At 48.0% G+C, this 21,427-nt stretch overlaps 5 protein-coding genes across 5 annotated transcripts; 1 reads left to right on the top strand and 4 right to left on the bottom strand.

Annotated features, from left to right (window-relative positions):
• Nucleotides 1–792: 792 nt before the first annotated feature.
• Nucleotides 793–2,043, bottom strand: STEHIDRAFT_160748 (uncharacterized protein; the record flags this gene model as incomplete). The annotated part of the gene is made up of 1 exon (XM_007308217.1): nt 793–2,043. One exon carries the CDS (start codon nt 2,041–2,043, stop codon nt 793–795), a length of 1,251 nt encoding a protein of 416 aa, XP_007308279.1.
• A 2,791-nt stretch (nt 2,044–4,834) lies between these two features.
• STEHIDRAFT_160747 (uncharacterized protein) lies at nt 4,835–6,648 on the bottom strand (the record flags this gene model as incomplete). The annotated part of the gene is made up of 3 exons (XM_007308216.1): nt 4,835–6,322; nt 6,378–6,583; nt 6,633–6,648. 3 exons carry the CDS (start codon nt 6,646–6,648, stop codon nt 4,835–4,837), a joined length of 1,710 nt encoding a protein of 569 aa, XP_007308278.1.
• A 1,243-nt stretch (nt 6,649–7,891) lies between these two features.
• STEHIDRAFT_160746 (uncharacterized protein) lies at nt 7,892–9,840 on the bottom strand (the record flags this gene model as incomplete). Its single annotated transcript, XM_007308215.1, has 7 exons — nt 7,892–7,972; nt 8,026–8,217; nt 8,279–8,665; nt 8,733–8,775; nt 8,846–8,937; nt 9,697–9,725; nt 9,783–9,840. 7 exons carry the CDS (start codon nt 9,838–9,840, stop codon nt 7,892–7,894), a joined length of 882 nt encoding a protein of 293 aa, XP_007308277.1.
• A 325-nt stretch (nt 9,841–10,165) lies between these two features.
• STEHIDRAFT_160745 (uncharacterized protein) lies at nt 10,166–10,858 on the top strand (the record flags this gene model as incomplete). The annotated part of the gene is made up of 5 exons (XM_007308214.1): nt 10,166–10,363; nt 10,417–10,494; nt 10,550–10,624; nt 10,678–10,756; nt 10,815–10,858. 5 exons carry the CDS (start codon nt 10,166–10,168, stop codon nt 10,856–10,858), a joined length of 474 nt encoding a protein of 157 aa, XP_007308276.1.
• A 1,063-nt stretch (nt 10,859–11,921) lies between these two features.
• On the bottom strand, nt 11,922–20,394 carry STEHIDRAFT_114147 (uncharacterized protein; the record flags this gene model as incomplete). Its single annotated transcript, XM_007308213.1, has 22 exons — nt 11,922–12,010; nt 12,283–12,293; nt 12,604–12,752; nt 12,796–12,804; nt 12,868–12,878; nt 13,128–13,203; nt 13,303–14,523; nt 14,579–14,790; nt 14,835–14,877; nt 15,050–15,136; nt 15,215–15,316; nt 15,540–15,596; nt 15,869–17,359; nt 17,407–17,587; nt 17,732–17,769; nt 18,063–19,445; nt 19,498–19,695; nt 19,752–19,848; nt 19,996–20,030; nt 20,141–20,186; nt 20,224–20,241; nt 20,336–20,394. 22 exons carry the CDS (start codon nt 20,392–20,394, stop codon nt 11,922–11,924), a joined length of 5,613 nt encoding a protein of 1,870 aa, XP_007308275.1.
• Nucleotides 20,395–21,427: the final 1,033 nt, after the last annotated feature.

Below are 21,427 nucleotides of genomic sequence, written 5' to 3'. Positions count from 1 at the left end.
CCTCTGACACTCGAGGACAACTTGTGCCAAATCGCGTTGCGCACCCTAAAATAAGAAAGAAATTGCGCCGTTAGATAAATATAATGTCGAGAAGAAACAGGACGCCGACATCGTTCTCAGCATCCGAAGGCAAATGCTAAGTCCCAAATCCATCAACATACGGAAATATCAACGAAATGAGAAACGAACCTTGTCTTCTGCTAAGCACGATGCAAGTGACGACGACCAACCCAGTATCTGCACATCTTCTGTGTTCTCCCCACGAATAGGACTATCATTATCAAGAACTATCGGGTTCGCAAGGCTTCCGGACGATGATGAAGGCTTGCCAGACTCAAGAGCCATCCCGCTCGATGATGACCTGCTGAACGTCGTTCACAGTCAGTGGAAGAGAGACTATCAGATTATGTGTCGCAACTGACCTGCGGCTTACGGCTCCATAATCTAGAAAGGTAACAATCGGAGGTGGGACGCAATTTATACTTTGAGCGGCATGACCCTAACACCTTCGCTTTAACAAATAGTGGATTCCATATCAAGTCGACGTGAAATTACATCAATCACACAGTAAAGCTCTGCTAAACTGAGGAAAGCATCACCCCCATATAAATAACCACTCAATGCAGGGAGAGTATACACTAGACATGGCATCAACTAATAAATAACATCAGATCAAAACACAATAAACTTATGCTCCACCACTATTTCCAACCAAACCCACCTGAGTCCCTGAACTCCTTCAAAGCCGTGAGTAGCGTTCGAGACTAGTATACGTTAAAAGAACTAACCATATTAAGGTTCTCGCAGTTCCTGCAATCTGGCCTGAAGCGTGGTGACCTTGGATTCCAAACGTTCTCTCTCGTCTCTAACCGCACGGGCAATGGCTATGATCTCTTTCAAGCGATTGCAAAGCACATGGACAGCCGAATCCGCTACCTCTGTGAGTAATGCTCCTGACGACGCCCATCTATAATATTCGACGTCCCAAGGAATTGACGTCTCCATCGAGGTAAAGGCGGTCGAACGACAAAAGTAAAACGCGATGTGGCGAGTAAATGAAAGTCTGGCGTCGAATTGAGCCATCGTAGGTAACGGGGACCGGCCGAATCTCATAAAGCGAACGGTGGAACCAAATCGATGGCCGGATGGATAGGGAAGATGCATATTGCCATTGACAAAAACGCCGAGTTCCCTTAGAGCAGGACAGAACTCTGCAAAGTATGGCAAGCACTCCAAACTGACCGCGCTTGTACGAAGGATAGTCGGTTGAGGGTTCAAAATAAGAACCTCCACATGTGGTAACCCGGCCGCCAGGGATCGAAAATCTTCGTTGGACGCATTGAGCGGGAACGCATGATGGAAGGCCAGCTTCTTCAAGGCTGTGAACCCACGGACACCTCCCAGATCTTCCACCGTGATCCTGTCCATCTGTTTGATCCGCGCTGGGATCTCAGACTTTGAAGGCACGAACCAAAGCTCGAGATCCTCGAGCCATGCCATATCCCGAGAAAGTAGGGTAAAGAAGTCCTTCACATCCTTTGAACGAAAGCCGACCGTCAAGGGCACACGAATGAAGAGGCGCGTCAACGGGATTCTGTGGAAACATCGATGGGATAGGAATGATGATGCAACGGGGACAGTCGGCGACGAGAACGACAGAGATTCCAACGCGGGGAATGCGTCATGTGGTAAATGAAATCTAGCAGGATCAAACCTGCTCAATGGCTCCGTATTATGATAGCTCGATATCCTGGTCTGGTGCGTCGAGAGCTGGATCTCTCGAAGCTGCCGAAGGCCTGAAAGACCGCATAACATGGTGCCTGTAGCGCCATACAAGGGCAGTTTGACAGTCTCCAGGCGTGGAAGCATCGAGCAGAGGAACGAAAGGGGGTTATCGAAGGGAACGGGGTTGTCGTACGACAGTTCCAACGTGCGGATGAACGGCATGCGCTCGGTAATGGAGCGGCAGCTACTCCATAGTCCAAGACTGTCTCCCATATACGATTGAATGTTCCAACAGAGATCGCTCACTGAGTCCGACATGAGCAACTTGGTCATATTCCTCGAAGTCAACCGTAGACAACGGAGTAGTGGGAATATCGGCCCTGCGTGCAGAGGACGGCTGCAAGCTAGGGACATTTCCGCATGGGGCGAAATCCTCCAACGACCTCCAAAACTGTGATCGGAGAGAATCCGCACATGCCGGGTTTTCTTCATGAAAACGGACCATTCCATATCAGAAGGGTCGCTGTGGAAGTTCTAAGGTTCGACGTCAGAAAGTTTCGAACAAAAGGAAACAAGATCATTTACCACATCGTCGAAAACCCTGGAATCACTACAACTGGGAGAAAGCAACGTGAAAATACCCAATTCTGCGTCTCTCCACACCAGGTCCTGAACAGATATCAACCATGCACCGCATGTTCGGCACATGCGAGCGATGTCTGCCCTAACAAGGAACAAGCAGACATAGCGAACGATTTCATCTATAAACAGTGCCCGATGCATATCGCCGATACTGGAAAAGACGGAAAGGTCATTATCAAACAAACAAAAGGACCGAGAAATACAGGAATGAAATACACGCACGTCCGATAGCAAAGACCTTCCCAAGGAAGAGCAGCATCGAGAGCAACAGCCCATCTTTATAAAACAGGCCGTCAAGCGCCTATCACACCCATCACTCCAAAAATAAAGTGAGAGATATACTTCCGGTACACGACAGTCAAGTTGGCATAGAGGGGGAAGAGGAAACCAAGCTGTAAACGACGACCCTGTATCATCGCACTGCCACGCGGAGAACCAAAACAATTTAAAAAAAACCCCCACCAGTAGCGGCAATCGCCGATCCACACTTACCAACGTCTCAAGTCACTGCTGCGAAAGTCTTAATAGAACTAGTGCAACACCGCCTGCGTACCTCATATGAGAGCGGCAGAGAGTTGTGAAGATACGTCTAGTATGCATTTCATATTGTGGCGCATATGTTTTTAGATCAGCACAGGCGAAATCACGATCAAAATCACAAGGGCAAGGTCAGACGTCGCCGACTAAATAAGACGGTCTCCCACCTTTACGATGCTTTTTGGAACCATATCTCAGGAGATATTACTTCAAACAGCTAGCATCATAGAGGCAAGTGCACAGGTCTATCAAATGACGTCGCGTACTTCCTCCACTTAGTCCATTCCACTCGCGCTCCACTCACCGACCCTCCACTTGAATACTCCCGAAAGAGATCAAAAATTTCGGCTACCAGCACAAGCTAACATGACCTCACATCATATTCGATGCCTTTCTATAAAAAAAAACAGGTAAAATGAAGGTGGTCAATAGCTACGGCGATGCTCTGGAATACTTCCTCATGAGTTTACCCACCGAGCTTCACTTCCACATCATTGTGGTCGCGCTAGCCAACTATCTGTCCTCTGTACTCATCTGCAATGAGAACAACTTCTCTCTTATCATCAATCCAATCCCATCACTACTCCTCACCTGTAAACGATTCAACGCCTGTGTAGATGCAGCGCTCAAGATTCTACTGACAGACGGAAACATTGAGACCTGGAATTACTCGTAAAACAACACCCCATCACACCACGATCACAGTTCTGACTAGAAATTCAGACAGACACCAATAGCCGTCGTACAATGTCTGGTGAACATCGCTAGACTCGCCGATGAGGAGCCTTACTGTGACATCGATGACGCCGCTCGAGCATTACCAACCAACATCCTTCGATCAGCTTTTGGCTCTGCCTGGATTCAACTGACGAGGAACACCGCAGCCGAGACATATTACTTGTGGCATGCAGAGAAGAATTTTGAGGAAGACGACCTCGAAGTATTTACAGAGCTCTCATTTGACAACATATCAACATACCAAGGAACTATGTCGAGCCTTTTCAGGCCTCACTTCGAATACGCAGTGTTCCATGCGAAGAAGAGAACAATGCTCTGGGAGAGAGGTAAGATATTTCAACGATCTTCCTACATTATTTAAAACATAATTCAATCAACGCAACCAATGTAGTGAACGCGCTTCGCCACCAAGCACTCAAAGCTTCGCATATCATTGAGCAAGTTCGTGCAGGTATCACACCAGAGGTAGCTCTAGCATTCATACTGTTGTACAAGTCTGACAGGTGAACAGGAACAGTATCTGGCGCTCACGCCAATCAGAGATATAAACGAGCTTCTTTCGGTCAGCAATTCCTATCATAACAAAATGGCGGAAAGATACGGTATTGCGCCTTCAAGCATACCAGAATTATCTACGGTGGAGCTACAACTTACGAAGGTATTGCTCTGTGGCTGGGAGAGAGCAGAGATAATGGGTGTCACCACAGATCTACAACAGTGCTGGATAGCACTGCAAGACGGTCTGCTTTGCCGTTTCTCCCTACATGAACTAGAGACAATCATGCGGCGCCCAATAACTCACAGGATGACACCTTCTACTTGGAACTCTTTCGACGACCATTTCTTCCTTCTTTAAAACACGTCAGAACTTACACGAATGAAGGAGTTTATACTCATATACATCAGTCCTTATCACCCAAGACGTACACATCCAAACTCCTTTCGATATATATGGAACGGACATAGTCGGTGCCATAGAAAAAAAGTAGTGAAAGCATGATCTAAGTATCAAGATAACGAGAAATTACATGCGCCGTAAATAATAACATTTAACGATGAAGAAAATACACAAACACATACGCACAATAGAAATAAGTACAGTACCAGCAATACTTCACTCATAATAAGCGTGTACTTCGCCATATATCCCATATAAATACGGAGGATTGTATCATCAAAACTGGAGAGAGGATCAATCGGAGATGTCCATGAATACAAAGTCTTGCGCACAATGTGTAACCCTTTCATCCGCAACGAGGTCCTCCAAAGCCTTCCACACCTCGACATTGTCCGTCATGAGTATGTGTACGAATTGCAAAACAGCACACCAAGGATTACTGGCATCGGCTTCCCTAACGATTAAAGACAATCGTCGCCGAGAAATGTCATCAAATTTACCCAAATCCCACTCAGATGCCCAACTAAGACGGCATCTAGCCGGAAGGATCGACGATAAAAGTCTTCCAGTACGGATCCATGAACCCTGCGACGTAGAAGAGTCCAACATGGAGAGCGGGGAGCTACCCACAAACAGCTCATCTAAGTGCCGGAACCTACTCTTGGAGTACGGACGAAACACCGGGAAGGACGCATCCAAAAACAACCCCAAGCGACGCATTCGAGGACAGTATCGAGCGAACCAAAGAAGGACCTCAAGCGGCAAGCCTTCCTCCAACTCTGGAATCGGAGAGGGGTTGAGCCACAAGGTATGGAAACGATGTGCACGATAGGCAAGGTTTTTGGCTTGCGTGATGTTCACTTCGATGGGTCTACGATGGTCGATGGAGAATGTTGTAAGATTTTGTAAAGACAGAAACCTCCGGATATTTTCGAAAGATATCCTGTGATATGGCTCCGTCGATGGTGACATGTCGCCTGCTCCGTCAGAAAACCGAATAACGAGGGTCTCCAAGTGAGGGCAACGGGAGACAAGGACAGCCATGAAGTTTTGGATACATTTTCCAGATGTTTCTTCGGAATAAATGAAGTTGACCCAAATGTGAACGAGAGATGGCGCTGGAAAATTTTCGTCCTCGAGTATCCTAACGACCGCGGATACAGATCTCGCGTTGACCTCTAGAAAACGAAGAGATGGGAATGCTCCCACTCTGAACTTTACGATCATCCTGTCCTCCATGAACCCCTCCCGTATCCGGAACGTCTCCAAGTCCGATGCTGAACGAGAGACCACGAGCCGTTGTAGTAAGGGCAGTGCGGAAAGTGGAAGCAATGATGACGGCGTAAGGAGGGTACTTGGCCGCTCATACCCAACGACATTATGAAGGCCGGACACGAGATAGGTGAACTGCATCTCGAATCCATGATAATATTGGGTCCCTTCCACATAAACACGTTCTATGTTTGGCATGCGGTGATGTACGGTCGAAAAGACCGTCTCTACGTCGACAATCCGCTTCGGTGTGGCTTCAACATCAACGATGATATGGATCTCCACAACGGAGCGCGACATGATCGTTGGATCCAAACGGCTGAGATTGCATGTCAACACCTTCAAATTCGAGAATATCTCCATCACCGGTCTGGTTCGAGCAATGGTCGACAAAGCCTTTTCACCAATGACGTATCCGGATCGGGCCTTTGGGAGTATAAGGTGTAAAACGCGATGGGAGTTATTCAGCAGCTTACGCCAACCCGATTCACCTGGAAGCATCTCGAACTCCTAGAAAGAGTAACATTCAAACGTTATAATCATGTAAATACCAAGAAAAACATACCCAGGATCTGCTGCTTCTACCACCGCTGTAAGGACGATACATGATTCCCAGAGTTTCAAAGACTTGACAATCGACAGTACTCCACAGCGCACACATCGCCAGCCTGTACCAGGACTGATTGACCCGAGCAACGTTCGCGATCGACGAACGTGGTAACAAGTCAAACACCTCGATCAGCGCCGATGCGGGGATAAACATCCAGTTTACTGTCGACATATGAATAATAGCTGTCCGATGAATACACAATAGACATACCTTTGGGGGTCGACATTGCAAACCAACAGAACGTAGTGATCAAGTAAACACCTTATAAAATGTGCACTGACCAAGAGCCTGAATCGACAAACAAAGAGCCATGTGATAGCCGCCGAAAAGCACAGCGAAGCACCGCAAATACACCTCGACCAAAAAGGCGTAAGCTCTCCCCACCCCAGCACAAAAAGATAAGCCGGAATCCATCAGACAATATGTTGAAGGACATATCAACGAAGAACGGCGCCGAAAATCACGACCTAACTTTCAGAGGAACGCATTGCTGTTACCACCGCGTAAATCAGCTGAGTTCGGATATCAACACACAAAGATCATCATCTACACAGCATCCGAAGAAAATGAGATCAGAAAGCCCCAAGCACAACGTGAGCCAGTAACCCAAATGTAAGAATCAAAGTCGCGACTCCAAGACGAACAATCGGAGCCAACGTGCAAAAAGCCGCAGCCGCCGCGACCTACGTCACCAAACGCCGCACCTTCCGTACACGATGTGATTGGTTCCGAGATCACCCGAAGATGTTCAAGGTTCCGCAGGAATCAAAGGACCCAATGCCATAAGAACGACTGCCTCAATCTAACTTTATCAAGTCTACTCTACTCCAGAGAACAAGAATCCAACAAGCCCCAAAGCCGAATTGCATTCAAAACGAAAAGAACAAACGTGTGGTCATAGTCACAAGGGCCTTAGTGCGCTGCACTTCTCGGATATTGATAGTTCGAGCATGGCATTCATCACTGGGTTAAATAATCTCCTGATGCGACCAATATAAATGAATCACTCCACCATTAATGCACCAGAAGCAAAAGGTTAGAGGCTCTCCAGAAATTCCCAAACGAACCCAGTTGAACTCAAAATCTCCATCAACCCTCATACGTTATCTTCGGGAAACTTGACGTCCCTGACCAACGGAATAAATGATGAACCCACAACCTGAAGCCTATCGTCAATCCAAACTCAAAAGAAATCAATCAAGGTAACAACGCCACTTTATTTCACAGCAAGCTTGCCACAAGGAAGAACGTTATGATATGAACAAATGAAAAAGAGTTGAAAAGATGGAGAATACAAAGGACAGCTCATACAGACCACATAGCACACGAATGACACGTCACTACATGCAAAAAATGAGCAAAAAAACGAACAAAGAAAAAAAAGTCAATACCAATGCGTACATATGCTGATGCAACTAACATACACACGTACAGCCAGATCACTCATACTCGAAGAAGTACGTAGAATATCAAACAGAACAGACAGACCGTATATAATCATCGAGACCGACGTCGAAACCAGTGCATATTAAAGCATATGGAAGAGGAAACTGTTTCACTTCCCATCAGTAAGACAGGAGCGTAACTGAACGAGACGACTCACAGCCCAACCATAGTCCCAAGCAGCCATGATGTCCTCCGGGGACAAGAATGCAGCATCGTCTAAAGTACACACACGACGTCCAATTCGAGTGCTCGTGAAGGTGTCCTTAACCTGGATGGCCGTGCGTACGCGTTCTTCGATACCCAGTTCCAATTCACTACAGGCAAAATACCTCGACCACGCTTGCCGAACCTATTGGGTCATACGTCTATCAGTATCGACCATACCCGCCCTAGGAAAAGATACAAAGTACACTTTTAGGCTGGGTAAGCCATTGCTCACGCGTCAATGGGGGCAGGCGCACATATCGGTATGTTCCCAAATATTCGAAATCTCCTCTGTCCAGCATGGTGAGCCAAGGATAATCCGACTCTAGTTCAACTTCAGAAAGCCAATGTCCCAAGAATACGACACCAGGATACCCTGGAGCAACGGGGACATGGGGCTGAAACACGCCACGTGTCGCGAATCCCATATACGTGTCGATGTCCTCACGCCGAGAAGCCTCCACGAACCGTTCGTAGTCTGCGACAGCACCTCGTATCGGACTTTTACCCGGGTGGCCAATTTTGAATGTCTTCACACCGCGAAGTAGTCCGCGAATAAGGCTATCCGTCATTCGAATCACTGGGACAGCGAACTGAACGAAAAGGAGTTTACTCCGTTATATGATGACCGCTTCCTACTCCTACTAATTTAGAACTTACCCTCTCCTTCATGCAAGGCCTATAATGAACGAAGTCATCATTACTGTTTAGAGATCATGGGATATTAGAACAATTCTTCCTTCTCTACTCTCTTCTTCAAGTTTAAAACGCACCGTGAACGGTTTGACCCCACCGTAGCCACAACACTCGTTATATCATCGCCCTCCTCTGTGTCCGATTTTACCGAGTCCACATCGACTCTTCTCTGATGGGTGGATCAGAAAACCTTCAACTACAACTAAAAGAATACGAAAACTCTCACCACCACAGGTTGATCGTTAACTTCCATCCTCGCCACTCGAAATCGATCTTGAATCATTCGATGAACATTACTCTAGCAGAACATGCAAAATGAGAATGAATCAGCGAGTTACGAAGCAAGAGACACCCACGGCATACTGATCATCGTGTTGCAGCTGTCGAACGGCTTCATGAATCATTTCCTCAGAGGAAACTTTCAATACTCCCTTCCCATCCAATTCAGCTACAACGGAAAAAAGAGAAAGAAAGAAGAAAAGAAGAAAAGAAGAAAAGAAAGGACAAGAAACAAATCAATGAACATACCGTCCTCTCCATTTCTGCTATAACAGCAGAACCAACGATCCTTCGAAACAGACACAGTTCCAGAGACATATCCATCACCATACGTCGTTTGTGCTCAACTTCATGAACCAAGGAAGTAATCTCTTCGGTGAGATGAGACATCATTCGCATAAGGAAAAGACCCCGACGGAAAGAACGCTACCTTTACATACCCTCGCGAAAAGCAAAAAAGAAAGAAAAAAGGGGGCGGAAGAACGAAAGAAGAAAGAGAAAAGGGGGAAAAAACAGGACGGTAAAGCCGTGTTGGGCATCAACATCACCGTCGACCCTCGACATCTGACTGACCTATTCAAACCAGAAGATCTTTCACTACGTATACTCAACGCCCTCCAAAGGTCACAAGAAGATGGATGTAACTCACCGCTGAAAGGAACGCGATATACTTCGACGCTTTGACAAAAGTGGATTAGCATCCGCGACGACGTACCTCAAAGAACCTGGACTTACAGAACGTCCACACCACAACAGGCAAGGCGGCGATGTTACAAACTCGTCTACCAGACATATCTCCAAACAGGAAGCACAGAAGAGACGGTGAAATCCCGTGAACCATCCCAAGAACCACAGCTGATACTCATAATGCCGTTTCAACATCACGAAGCAAAGTCGCACAACCGATTGAATGGGCGGCCCTTGGCGTTTAACCGCTAACGCAAGGGCCCATCATTCCTTTCATTAACGAACCCTTCTCAATCCAATCACTTCCCGTAACGGACAGGTTAAGAATAACGACTTATACTCAGCTCCGTCGTCGTCCCCGTCTCGTCTCCAACCCCCCCATCCCCATCCCCATCTCATTGCATACAACTATCCTCACAAACCTCGAAGACATGAGCGATCGATCCGACGCCTCTCTCGCAATACTTTTACTAGAGCTGCAAAACGCTCGACTCGAGGCCAGCAATGAACTCCAAAAAGCGCGACTCACCAATGCTACCCTTATCCTCCAAAACGCTACTTTACAAGTAGAGAACGCCCTACTCCGGCAGCATATCAGAGACCGTATGGAAGCAGGTCCGCATGACACGGTGTGTACTTCCTCTCCTCCGATACAATGTCTAGAGCCCAACAGTTCGTATAGGCCACTCCGGCGGATATCCCGCCCGAGCACGAGATGAGCGACTTCGATCGAGCTGTCGCTGCAGCCGCCATGAACCACGTAAGTACCGTCTTCATGCATTCCACCCCATCCCCACTTCTGAATCGCCTTCCAGCCCGGATTTGAGTCCGCGTTCAGAAACGTCTTCCAGTACCCGGAGCCGACTGGCAACCCCACACAGACTAACGCCGTTTGTAACCATACATTACTGAACAATTGTTTCCATACTTACACGTCCACCAGTCCACCTCAGCACAGCAGGAAGACCACGCCTTCCTTCAAGCCAGCCAGCCACAGCAGGAGTATACCGAAGGAGTACCGGGTATGTACACAAACTTACTCTGGCACCACATACACATACGAATCTCATTCATCAACAGACATGCCCGATGTCATGGAAATCGGACAAGCCACTTCTCAGTGAACGCCGTATCCAATGCCAATGGGAGGATCTGTATACGGCGAGCTCATCCCAGACACGAGCTTTCGAAGTCACGATCATGTCTTTCGAGTTGGTTCAGAGTTGTGCCGTTGGAACCTTTGTAATATCGATTAGTTTTTTTTTGCACTATCTCAATCCTCGGTATCCATCGGCTGCTCAAGAACACCCGTGATCTTCGCCAGCGAACACTCGCTAAAGAACTTACGCCGGCCACCAATGCTTCCACCATTGAGTAAAACCAGTCTCGAGACTGTTAAAATATGTCGTCAACATCTCCCGACCTCTGAATCCGCGAACTCTGCGGGCATCACTGTAGTTGCTAGCGATAATCACGAGACACAGTGTGGAGCCATTTGACTGATGGTTTTCGGCACTGCTCAAAGTATAGTGCGGATACACAAAATTGGATCGTATTAATGACGGGCGCAACTCAACGTTGCCGCCACTGCATGAGCTCCATACAAACCAAACCAAAGCCGAACAAAAGACGAAAGCTTCGGGATATCACAGGAAACAAAAACCGCAACACAAGCAATGGTAAGCAACACGTAGAGCGCCAGGCTCACGAGATGCAAGACCCCTTGTATCGTAACATCGAATCCTCCATCCCTCGCTCACAAGTCCTGTATCTCTGTGGAAACCATGAAGGGACTTGAGTCTAGACGACGTCCATCGACGTCCGATGTATGAAGTGTATTGCGAGCAACCTAGATGACGACTGCAACTGACGAGGGAGGAGGAGTGATAAAATCACGCAATACGGACACTGCTCTTCAGGGTATGTGGCCCGATGCTCAATGATCACAATCTCCCACAGGTATATCATATCCTGTTGTTCCCAGACGTTGAAACGTATGAGTCTAAGAAGGGACTCACGAGGATAACGACGCCAGGCAATAAGGAACAAAGGGCGGAGATCCCTACCGATTATTGGAATATGCGCACGCCGCATAAGTCAAACATGAGAGACCACTGCAACAGAGCTTGTTAAAACACGGAATATCTGGCAAAAAAAACAACAGCGCACCACGTATATTATACTCATTCACAATCCGGCCTCGAAGGCCGGAAGCCGGGGTGAGGAAACGGAGGAAAGCACAGGGTCGAATACGAACGAGAAGACCATGAGCGAGCCTAGGGCAGAAGACGAGCGATATGTAAACAAGTTCAATAAGCATTTTTGCTAAGGAAGCGAATGCAAAGGGCCTTACGAACCGCGACGACTGTGTTGAGACGCGTGCTAGTCACGGCCCAGAAGCACAGAGGAGGAGAAAGTGGGGAAGGGTACGCACACTTTTCGATCTCGCTCAAATAACGTGAGCGTTATACGAAACCTAACAGTTGATATCCTTCTCTTGATACACATTCTTATGCACCAAGAACATGATCGCGTTCATCGCACGCACCCCTCATCACACTACACTCGAAACAACAGAGTACAGGATGTACATGTACCAGCGGATGAAAGATTAGCACGGCGAAGCGGCTTTACAATAAGTAGGGACGCCGAACGTACCCCGTATCTCAACACATGCTCAGTCCATCAAGATTGTATATCTTCCCAGCGAGATGAACTTCATATCAGAGACAAAAAAAGTGGGAATAACGAAGAAAAAGAGAAAGAAGAGAGGAGGAAAGGGAACGCGAGCAAGAGGAGAAGAAGCAACGGAATCAGCTAGGCCCACGCGTCCCGCTATCCGCCGCGAAACAATGACGTCAGAACATACAGGTCTCCACCCGGTTGCCACCCAGGTTCGTGGGCCCCATTCTCTTTGCGGTCCTTCCCTTCCGACAATAGTTGTTCTACTCGTATATAATTGATTGGTTTGGAACTGTCACGACCGAACGCGAGAAGAAGAAGACCACGGACAATACACTTAAAGAACTCGAACATACGACCCATGTAAAACGAGACTCACAGTGCCACCCTTCAAGGCGGGATTGTAAAACGACAGTCATCCAATTAAAATTGACGAATATAATCAACGTACATAGTCATCGACTGCGGTATACACACACACACACACACACGCACAAACGCACACAAAGATAAGAAAGAAGGCGAAGAAGGAGAGAGACAGAGAGGGAGAACGAAAGAAAGAAAGAAAGAAAACGAAACCGTGACATAAAGAAAGACGCCAAACTCATCTTCCCAAGGCGATCAGTTCTCGCTCTAAATCCCGAACCCTCCGGTGGAAACCTCTAAACTCTACAGTAAATACCCCCAGTATCCCCTGTACGACTCGCCAACCTTCGACACCAACAAAACCATCCACTTCCTCGTCCCCAAGAACACGGCGACAAAAGGCATCTCCCATGATGACGTCCTTGTCAAATATAGTTACCAACGAGCATCTTGGGCAAAATAAAGACGAAAGAAACTGGCTAACAACGCTCCAACAAGCATATGCACTATCCATACACACACCATGCATCGAAACAATAAGAGACCTCCCAATAAATAGTTGCTCCAATTTCCTGAACGTAACAATATTAAACGGAACGGGCACCTCACCAGTAGCATCCATGTAAATACCCAACCTGCGAAGCTCTGTACACTGTTCGGCAAACGCGCCTAACACTCCAATAGGTAAAGGGCTTGACCCTTCAAGCCGCGGAGAAGGATTCAACCAAAGGCAATCGAATCCACGAGCCGCTTCCGCAAGCCTGTAACCCTCTTCAGCCGTAACTTCAATCGGGAGTGGATGGGTCAAAGCGAATGACTTCAGTTTCCCAATTCCTAGGAGCAGTTGAATGTCGCCAAAACGATATGGCCTCATAACATCCTCTTCCAACGGAATTCCGCCGCTAGACACCCGTCCCCGCACTTCTCCGTATCGAATCATCAACGCCTTCAGTCGAATACAAGACGAAAGACCGCGTATCATCAACTCGATGTACTCATTGCTTGTCTGTCGCAGGGGCACGAAGTGGAGCGATATGTCGGTCAGCCACGATGACGGGAAGTAAACGTTCCCCAGCAACCGCTCGACGACATCCGTAGAGACAGCTGTGATCTCGAGATTCTGGAGAGACGGAAAGGATGCGCCCAGAAGACCAACGTCTATGGCCTCAGCAGTCCTAATGAGCCTCAAGTCTCCATCAATCTCCCGTGCACTGTTCGCTAGACCGATTCGAGATAAGTGGTGTAATTGTGATAGGCCGCGGAGCAGCGATGGCGATATCACACCCGCCGGGCGAACGAACTCTTGCAAGTAGGGAAGGGAGGCGACCAATACGCTGAAATGTTCCATAAACCCAGCGTAGCGTGCCACCTGGGTACGACCACGACCCTCCACACCAATCAGGAGCTTCTGAATCTTCGGCATCCGTGCAATGATGGCCTCCACCAGATGGCTCGCCTTGTCTCTCCAACGTAAATCCTTCGTGACGTCAACGTCGATTTCGATCCTGAGTTCCGACACACTCTCGGACATAAAGAGTGGATCCAGGGAGCTCAGTGTGCAAAAGATAGTCCTGAGATTCGGGAATATGGCCGGACGGAGCCTTGTTGCACGTAGAACATCCAAAGCCGTGTCAGACATTGAATGACCCGACGTGCCACTCGGAAGCCGAAGAGAAGTCACCCGATGACTGTTTCTATCGAACGACTCCCAGTCTCGGTAAGTCGGCTCCCGAGGAAATATCTTTCGAAGTGATGAACCACCGACGACATCCATGTCATTATAAACAACAACGTACCAAGATCAAACTATCCATCTCTTCGTAGCTCTTGATTCGTAAATCCATGGCCCGCAGCCCACGGAAAACATCCACACTAACTGAACCCCAGACCTCGGTCAACGCGACATCCGACCAATCTCGACAGACACGAGCGTTTCTAGCGTTGCTTGATGCCGGAAGAGAATGAAACACCCTGCGAAGTACTTCCACTGGCAACGTAGACCACTTAGCTGCAATTACGAGTAAGCGAAGGACAACTCAATGCAAAACGCACATACCGGTATGCACGACCATAGCGCAACAGGAAAGACCTTCTCCTGGAGACGCGCGTATAAGTAGCGTATAAGTAGCAAGGAGACGACAAATAAAAATGAAAAGTCACATCAATGCAACACATGAACATGGAGTATCACAAATGATTTGCTAGAAGCAGATACGATCAAGCCACTAACATATCAGCATCAAAAGGCATTCGTGATCTAAACTTACCCATAAGGGGAGTAAAATGATACCCGAATAGCTCTCCCAAGTCCCACTCATGATACAGGTACAGACACCGTATTGGCGGCTTCTAAGCTGGGACAATCAGCGCACAGCCTAAACCGTAAACTAGCACTCACTCAACCACTCCCGAACGCCGTCGTGAACACACACGATAAACCCTCGCTCAGATCCAGACTCAGCAAAGGACTCCACGAAGAGAATAAAATATAACAAAACTAGTCTCAAAGAACGTCTCTTGGTCTCGTGGTGGACCTTCCAAAACGCATAGATCATCAAAATAAAAAGATGCCTCAAGTGCTCATCATATCCTCTACCAAAAGGCCACATACCAGGTAATCATCCAAGCCGACCAAGAAAAAAAAAGGAAGAAAGAAAGCACTGTTGTCCAACGGAAGTCTTTCAACAGCACCGCACGGAACGAAAACGAAAACGAAGAAGGAAAGAAAAGATCGGACATCGCCGAAAGCAGAAATACAAATGCCGCGCGATCACCTTCCATGAGAATCCACGCCGACGCCACCGCCACAGCATTCTATAAAGAAAGAAAGACACATACGACCAACATGACTTCAGAAAATGAATGGTGCACTTATTCATTAAACAAGGAGGAATCGCGAAGACTCTTCTAACTACGAAGACTAAATATACCAAGATACACTCAAAGCACATCATTAAATACTACGCGAAGCTCGATGTGGAAACATAAATAGCCACCACCGCTATCGGTGAATATGTAGTATCGTACACCGATGGGACAAATAGATACTAAACGTAGAAGGAAAAAAATCGATGATACACTCAAACCAGGTCCTCATGGAAAACTCCTCCCAAGTTCCAATCACTATCCCAAGGACACAAGTCCTCTATATCGAAATCATCATCGTCCCACTTCCTGAACAACTGGGCCATACTATCCAGATTCCTCCACCCGTCGTCATAGCTGTCCAGTGTACTAAAGTCCGCATATCGAAGCCCATCACCCGACGAGGATTCCTCGAATTCCTGAGAATCAAAAAGGCAATCGTCTAAACCCGTTTCGATCCTGGACCCGATTGGCATCACCGCCGCGATGAATTCTCCCATGACCCAGAGCCCATCTGGTCGTCCATGTAGAGGGAAGGGAGATGCCCCGACGTTTAGGACGCGAAATTTCTCGTTGAATCTCGCTTCCGGGGGATGATGAGCGTATTTGAACGCGTCGATATAAAGTCCGAGAGAGATCAACTCCGGACACCAACGGGCAAAGTGACGGATGGACATCAACGTCTGTTTGGGTCGAAGAAGAACCGATGGGTGACGACAAAGGGATAAAGACCGCAGCTGAGGCCACTGCATAGCAAAACGTTCCGTCTCCTCGTCCGTCATGTTCAGCGGATACGTGTGGAATAAGGAGAAGTTGTGAAGGTTTTTAAACTGGAATAGCGGTTCCAATGTCGCATAGTCAATGGGCTCGATACCGACGACATCACTCGCCACGGTCGAGGATGTTACCATCGAGATGGATAAGCTGTCCAAAACTCCGCACTTCCTAGAGAGTGTTTCGAACAAATCACATAAACATGCCCTTCGTGCGGCGCCAGGGAACGCAACGAATAGCTCCAAAGCCTCCAATCTCTCGCATGGGCATAATGCTTGGCCAAAGAACATGACTCCGTACTCCAGATACGGAAGCGCCAAGGATAAGCGACGAAGGCTGCCAAAGCAAGCGCCGTGCACTGTCAACGCCGATATCGACCACTGTAAAGTGGCTTCCCGCTCCCCGACATGGCCGTACATCCCTAGCGTATCCGGTGGGTCGTTTGTGGTGATGGACTCCAGTATCGGAGCGATGCTCAATGCATACATAACCCACGGACCAACGGTGTACCGAGGAAGTGCGATCGACCGAAGGCATGGAAGAGCGAAGCACAACTCCGCGATTGACGCCTGACATTCGTGGACTATCGCCGAGGCCTGCACCGACAAGGATCTAAGGCAGGGCATACGCGATCCGACGTGCTTCGCATTCGTAATGAAGGATTCCACTTTCCCTATGTATTCCGGCTCGAAATACCAGGTCAAGTGCTCCACAGAAGCGCTCATGAATATGGGATCCAAGCAGTCGTCCGTAAGCCACAGGGATCGGACATTGGGGAATAATGTCCCATCCTGGACAAGACCACGAAGGGCACGAATGGACTGGGGACCAAGACCAATTTGTCCAATAGAGGGATCGTTACCCAGGAACCGAACACGACGACAGTTCCTTTTGAAGCGAGGCCAGTTCTCCAAGACAAGCAGGACTTCGGTGAATTCCTGTAAAATGTTAAGCTACATATCTCGCATGTACAGAACGAACATACCAAGTAGTTCCAACGGAATGAAAGCCTTTTCAAAACGCCTAAACACCCGAAAATGCGAAAATCGACCTTCTCCCAGAGAACATCCATACCGATTTCATACCACTCCTTGCATACCCCGACGACACGCGGAAGGTCTACCATGTCCACATGCCGGATGAAGTTCTCTAGAACGTCGTAGATCCTGAAGAATAAGTGCATCTGCAGCAATACATTGAGCAAGTTCTGTGAACGGATGAGATGGAAAGAAAAAACTCACGATTCAAAATCTAAAGGCGACTAATACAGCAGAATCTCTCCACTGAAATCCAACTTATAACTTTCTCACTTGTAAATACCATCACCGATTTCGGGAATGACCCTGACCTATTCCATTTGGGTGAGCGACGTACACCACTCGCATCACAATTCAAAGTAACAGGAGACCATAAATTAGTAGCCCCACATCGCCAATAAATATCTTCGTGATCGCCGACACGACTTCACGTTATACAACGAACCAATACTATACAGCATTAAGCCTAGTTAAAGCTCTGTGACGATAGATAGCCGAATTAAGATGCCCGCTATAAACACTAGAAAAACCATCACAACACCCCTGACGATGAATTCAAAACCCTTCTTCTTTGACGCAAGGACTGCGCCAATGCAGTGATGACCTTCCACCCCATTGCTTGTTCCTTCACGTATCTCCGTTTGGCTTGACCCACAATACCACAACTACGCATCTCGGCGCGAACCATCGCTGTCGAAGATATGCCCCCGTAGTCCAAGATTGAAGTGACCGCCGTCCACGACGAAAAGACGTGGGAGAATAAAATCGCCAAACTCTCCCGATTTTCAAGAAAACCTTCATCCAGCAATAGTGGGACCGAGGACCACCCAACGAAGAACTCTTTAACAGCACTCCTTTCCACCGGGTCCGGAGATGACGTCCAGCCTCTACTGCCGTCTACGTAAAGCGCGAGACGCTCCAACAATGGGCAAGACCGCGAAAATTCTTCCAGACAGCAGATAGGAGTTCCAGGTTCTAAAGGAATCGATGGAAATGGGTTCAACCACAACCGTGAAAACCCCACAGCTCTTCGTGCTATACGCCTCATGTCCCGTAAACTAAGATCCAAAGGCAGAGTGTGATCAACCGCGAACTCCATGAGGGACGTAAAAGTGAGGAATGGTTCAATATGGCCAAACTGGAGTTGAGGGAATGAATCGGCATTCGAAATCGCGTCGAGACTGAGCGCCGCCAGCCGGAGGGTAAGACATTTCACCCTTCTACACGATCCCGAAAGAACGCATAACAGCTCTCGAACATCAGCGGGAGCTAACGTCGTCCCAGTCGGAAAATGTACCCAAAGGGACACCAGATTCTGGCAAGGAAAGCCAAGGTCCACGGAGAAGTATCGAAGCGCTTCCGGAAACGACGGCGAGATGAAGCTGAAATCGCGGAGCGACTCAAACATTTCTGCCGTGATCTTCGATGGGAGGAGCATGTCTCCGGCACGAGCGAGCCCCACTACCTTTTCTCCTCTGCTCCTCCCCGCTTCGGCCACACAAATGCTCTCCAGGTTCCTCATCTTCGCAAACGTGGCCAACACCGAAGATGAGACGGCACACGGCGCAAGGACCACGCGACGAAGTCGAGGTAGATGCTCGAAAAGACGGCACAGATCATCCCTGAACTCGAAAAGGCGGGAGTCGCCGTCGACGTAAAGTACCTCGATATTCGGGGAATGTAGCCAAATGAGGTCAATCTTGGCCTGAACGGACTCCTTTTCGCGAGAGCGAACGTCTTTATTGATCCACAAAGTCATCTCCCGAATCGAAGGGGACAGATAAGCACGTTGTAGATTGTGGGCGTGGGCACGAAGGGACGATAAATTCGGGAAGATGCTTGTAATGCCCCACGTTGACATCAACTGCGTCGACTCCGAACACAAGCGAACCCCATCCGAAGAACCATCCGCGTCAACACAATGTACACGTCCGCAAAGGTTGATAAAGCCTTCCCATTCAGATGGAACGAGATCGGAAGCAAGCTTCTACAACCTCGTCAGGATCCTTATACCAACAGGCTAACGGACGAGAACTCACCACAACCCCAGATTCAGTCACAACTGTTCCTCGGAGGGCTCGAAATACCGACAAGTCCACGCGACCCCATATCCTAGGGATCGCATACGTCGCCCATATCTTACAAACCAACGCATTTTGAATGTTCGACTTTCTTCCTGTGAGTCCAAACAGGGAAGTGAGGACTTCAACGGTGCCCAACGCACGACGACAAGACATCTACAGAGATGAGATACGCATGAGGAAAACATCGTAAGTGAAAGCAAGAACCTCACCTTCATTAAAGAGAACGAAAAGACAATCCAAAGGTGAGCAGAACGACTCCGACCATCGTAGGCCTTTTCAGCAGTCGCCCCAAAGAAACGCCGTGTGCTACGCGTGCCACATGCCATTCATTACACAACTCCAAAAAGAAAAAGCCATCATTCATCAACCAAATCGAGATAAACCGCACATAGGCAATCATTCGGGAGCATTCGACATCGCTCACAAACGCCAGGAACGGATGAGACCACGTACCCTGTATCGCCAAATCTCCCCCACCCCAAGGGTCTCTGCCCATGACCACAGCACTCAAACTAAAACTCAACAACGGCAAAAAAGCAACTAATCACTCCACAAATGCACTGCGCACGGCCTTCCAAGAAGTAACAACCGAACGAACCATTCGAACTATGATTAGAACGGAACAACCAACGAGAAAAAGAAAGCTAAACCGAAAAAGAGAACAGGTCAGAATCGGCTCACTATAAGAAGTAATCGCACCTAAACCGAAGCTGAGAACACCGAACAGAGAATATTTCGCACTTGACAGGCGTCCTCACTTGAGCAATGAAGCGCCACAAGCGCCACAACACACTTGTCTAAATCAGGTAACATCACGCGAGAAAAACATGAAAGTTTCATCAGTGACGTCATGCAAGGATCACAACAAAAACCAAAGCCATCTCAACGAAAAGTAAGTCCCGTCCCCCCTCCCCCACCTAACCTGTCGAACGCATATGAAAATCCTACCAAAAAGATCTGCCCTCACAGTATATATACTAGCATAACACACAGAACCTCTCGTGGTATCACAGACCGGTCGCGGTACAATAAAACCTCGTAGAGGTAGAAAACGAAGCGACCTACTTGAGGTAACAATAAACAGACCGGTCACGGTAGGAAAAAAAAAACCTCTTAGAGGTAGAGAAATCAAACAACGTAAAGAGGAAAACCTGAGCTACTCGTCGACGACAAACGACACACAAAAAAGATAGAGAAAAGCCAAAGTAGTTGGTGCTCGTTGTTATTGCTGGTAACGCATTGGGCAAGAGAGTGAGAGAGTGAGAAAGAAGAAAGGCCCGACGAGTAAAGTAAAGGCAGAAGAAGGGCCACCACCGTCACGAAGTGCCACACGTAACACAACAGTCACAACCATCGTTCTGTCACAACCCAGAAAATTCTCGCAGGTTCGGTCCCACATAACCCTACTATCACCGTAAAGTGATAGTTGGGAAAATAACGGTCTTGCTGCTCCCTCTATTCATACTCTTGGATATCTGGAACCGAATGAGTTCGGAAAGATGGCGCTATTAGGTGCTAACTGTGAGCTCCGTATATCAGCTCTTCGACAGCCTTCGACCCCGACAAGAACAGGCCACGTCTAAACGCGTTGATCTGCGAGTGTGGCTTCTTGATCCCTTTCGCGAAATTCCAAATCCTCGTCAAAACAGGCCTGACGAGCTATGTACGCGAAGAGTATCAGGAAGCGTAAGGGGCGGGCAAGATGGATTGGACGATAGAGTATTCACTCGAGTACGTCTTTCTCTCAAATTCCTCATCTGCAGTGTTCTAAGCATACGGCCTTCCTCAGTATCGTTAGGTTAGGTTATGAGACAAAAAACAGGACGTAGGTAGCTAGGGTAGGGTTACCTGGGCTCGAAACCTAACCCTATATTAGGGTTTGGCC

Source organism: Stereum hirsutum (genome assembly GCF_000264905.1).
Source record: "Stereum hirsutum FP-91666 SS1 unplaced genomic scaffold STEHIscaffold_14, whole genome shotgun sequence".
Taxonomy (NCBI): Eukaryota; Fungi; Basidiomycota; class Agaricomycetes; order Russulales; family Stereaceae; genus Stereum; species Stereum hirsutum.
The sequence above is the reverse complement of the archived record's forward strand: the minus strand, read 5'-3'. Positions and strand labels throughout refer to the sequence as shown.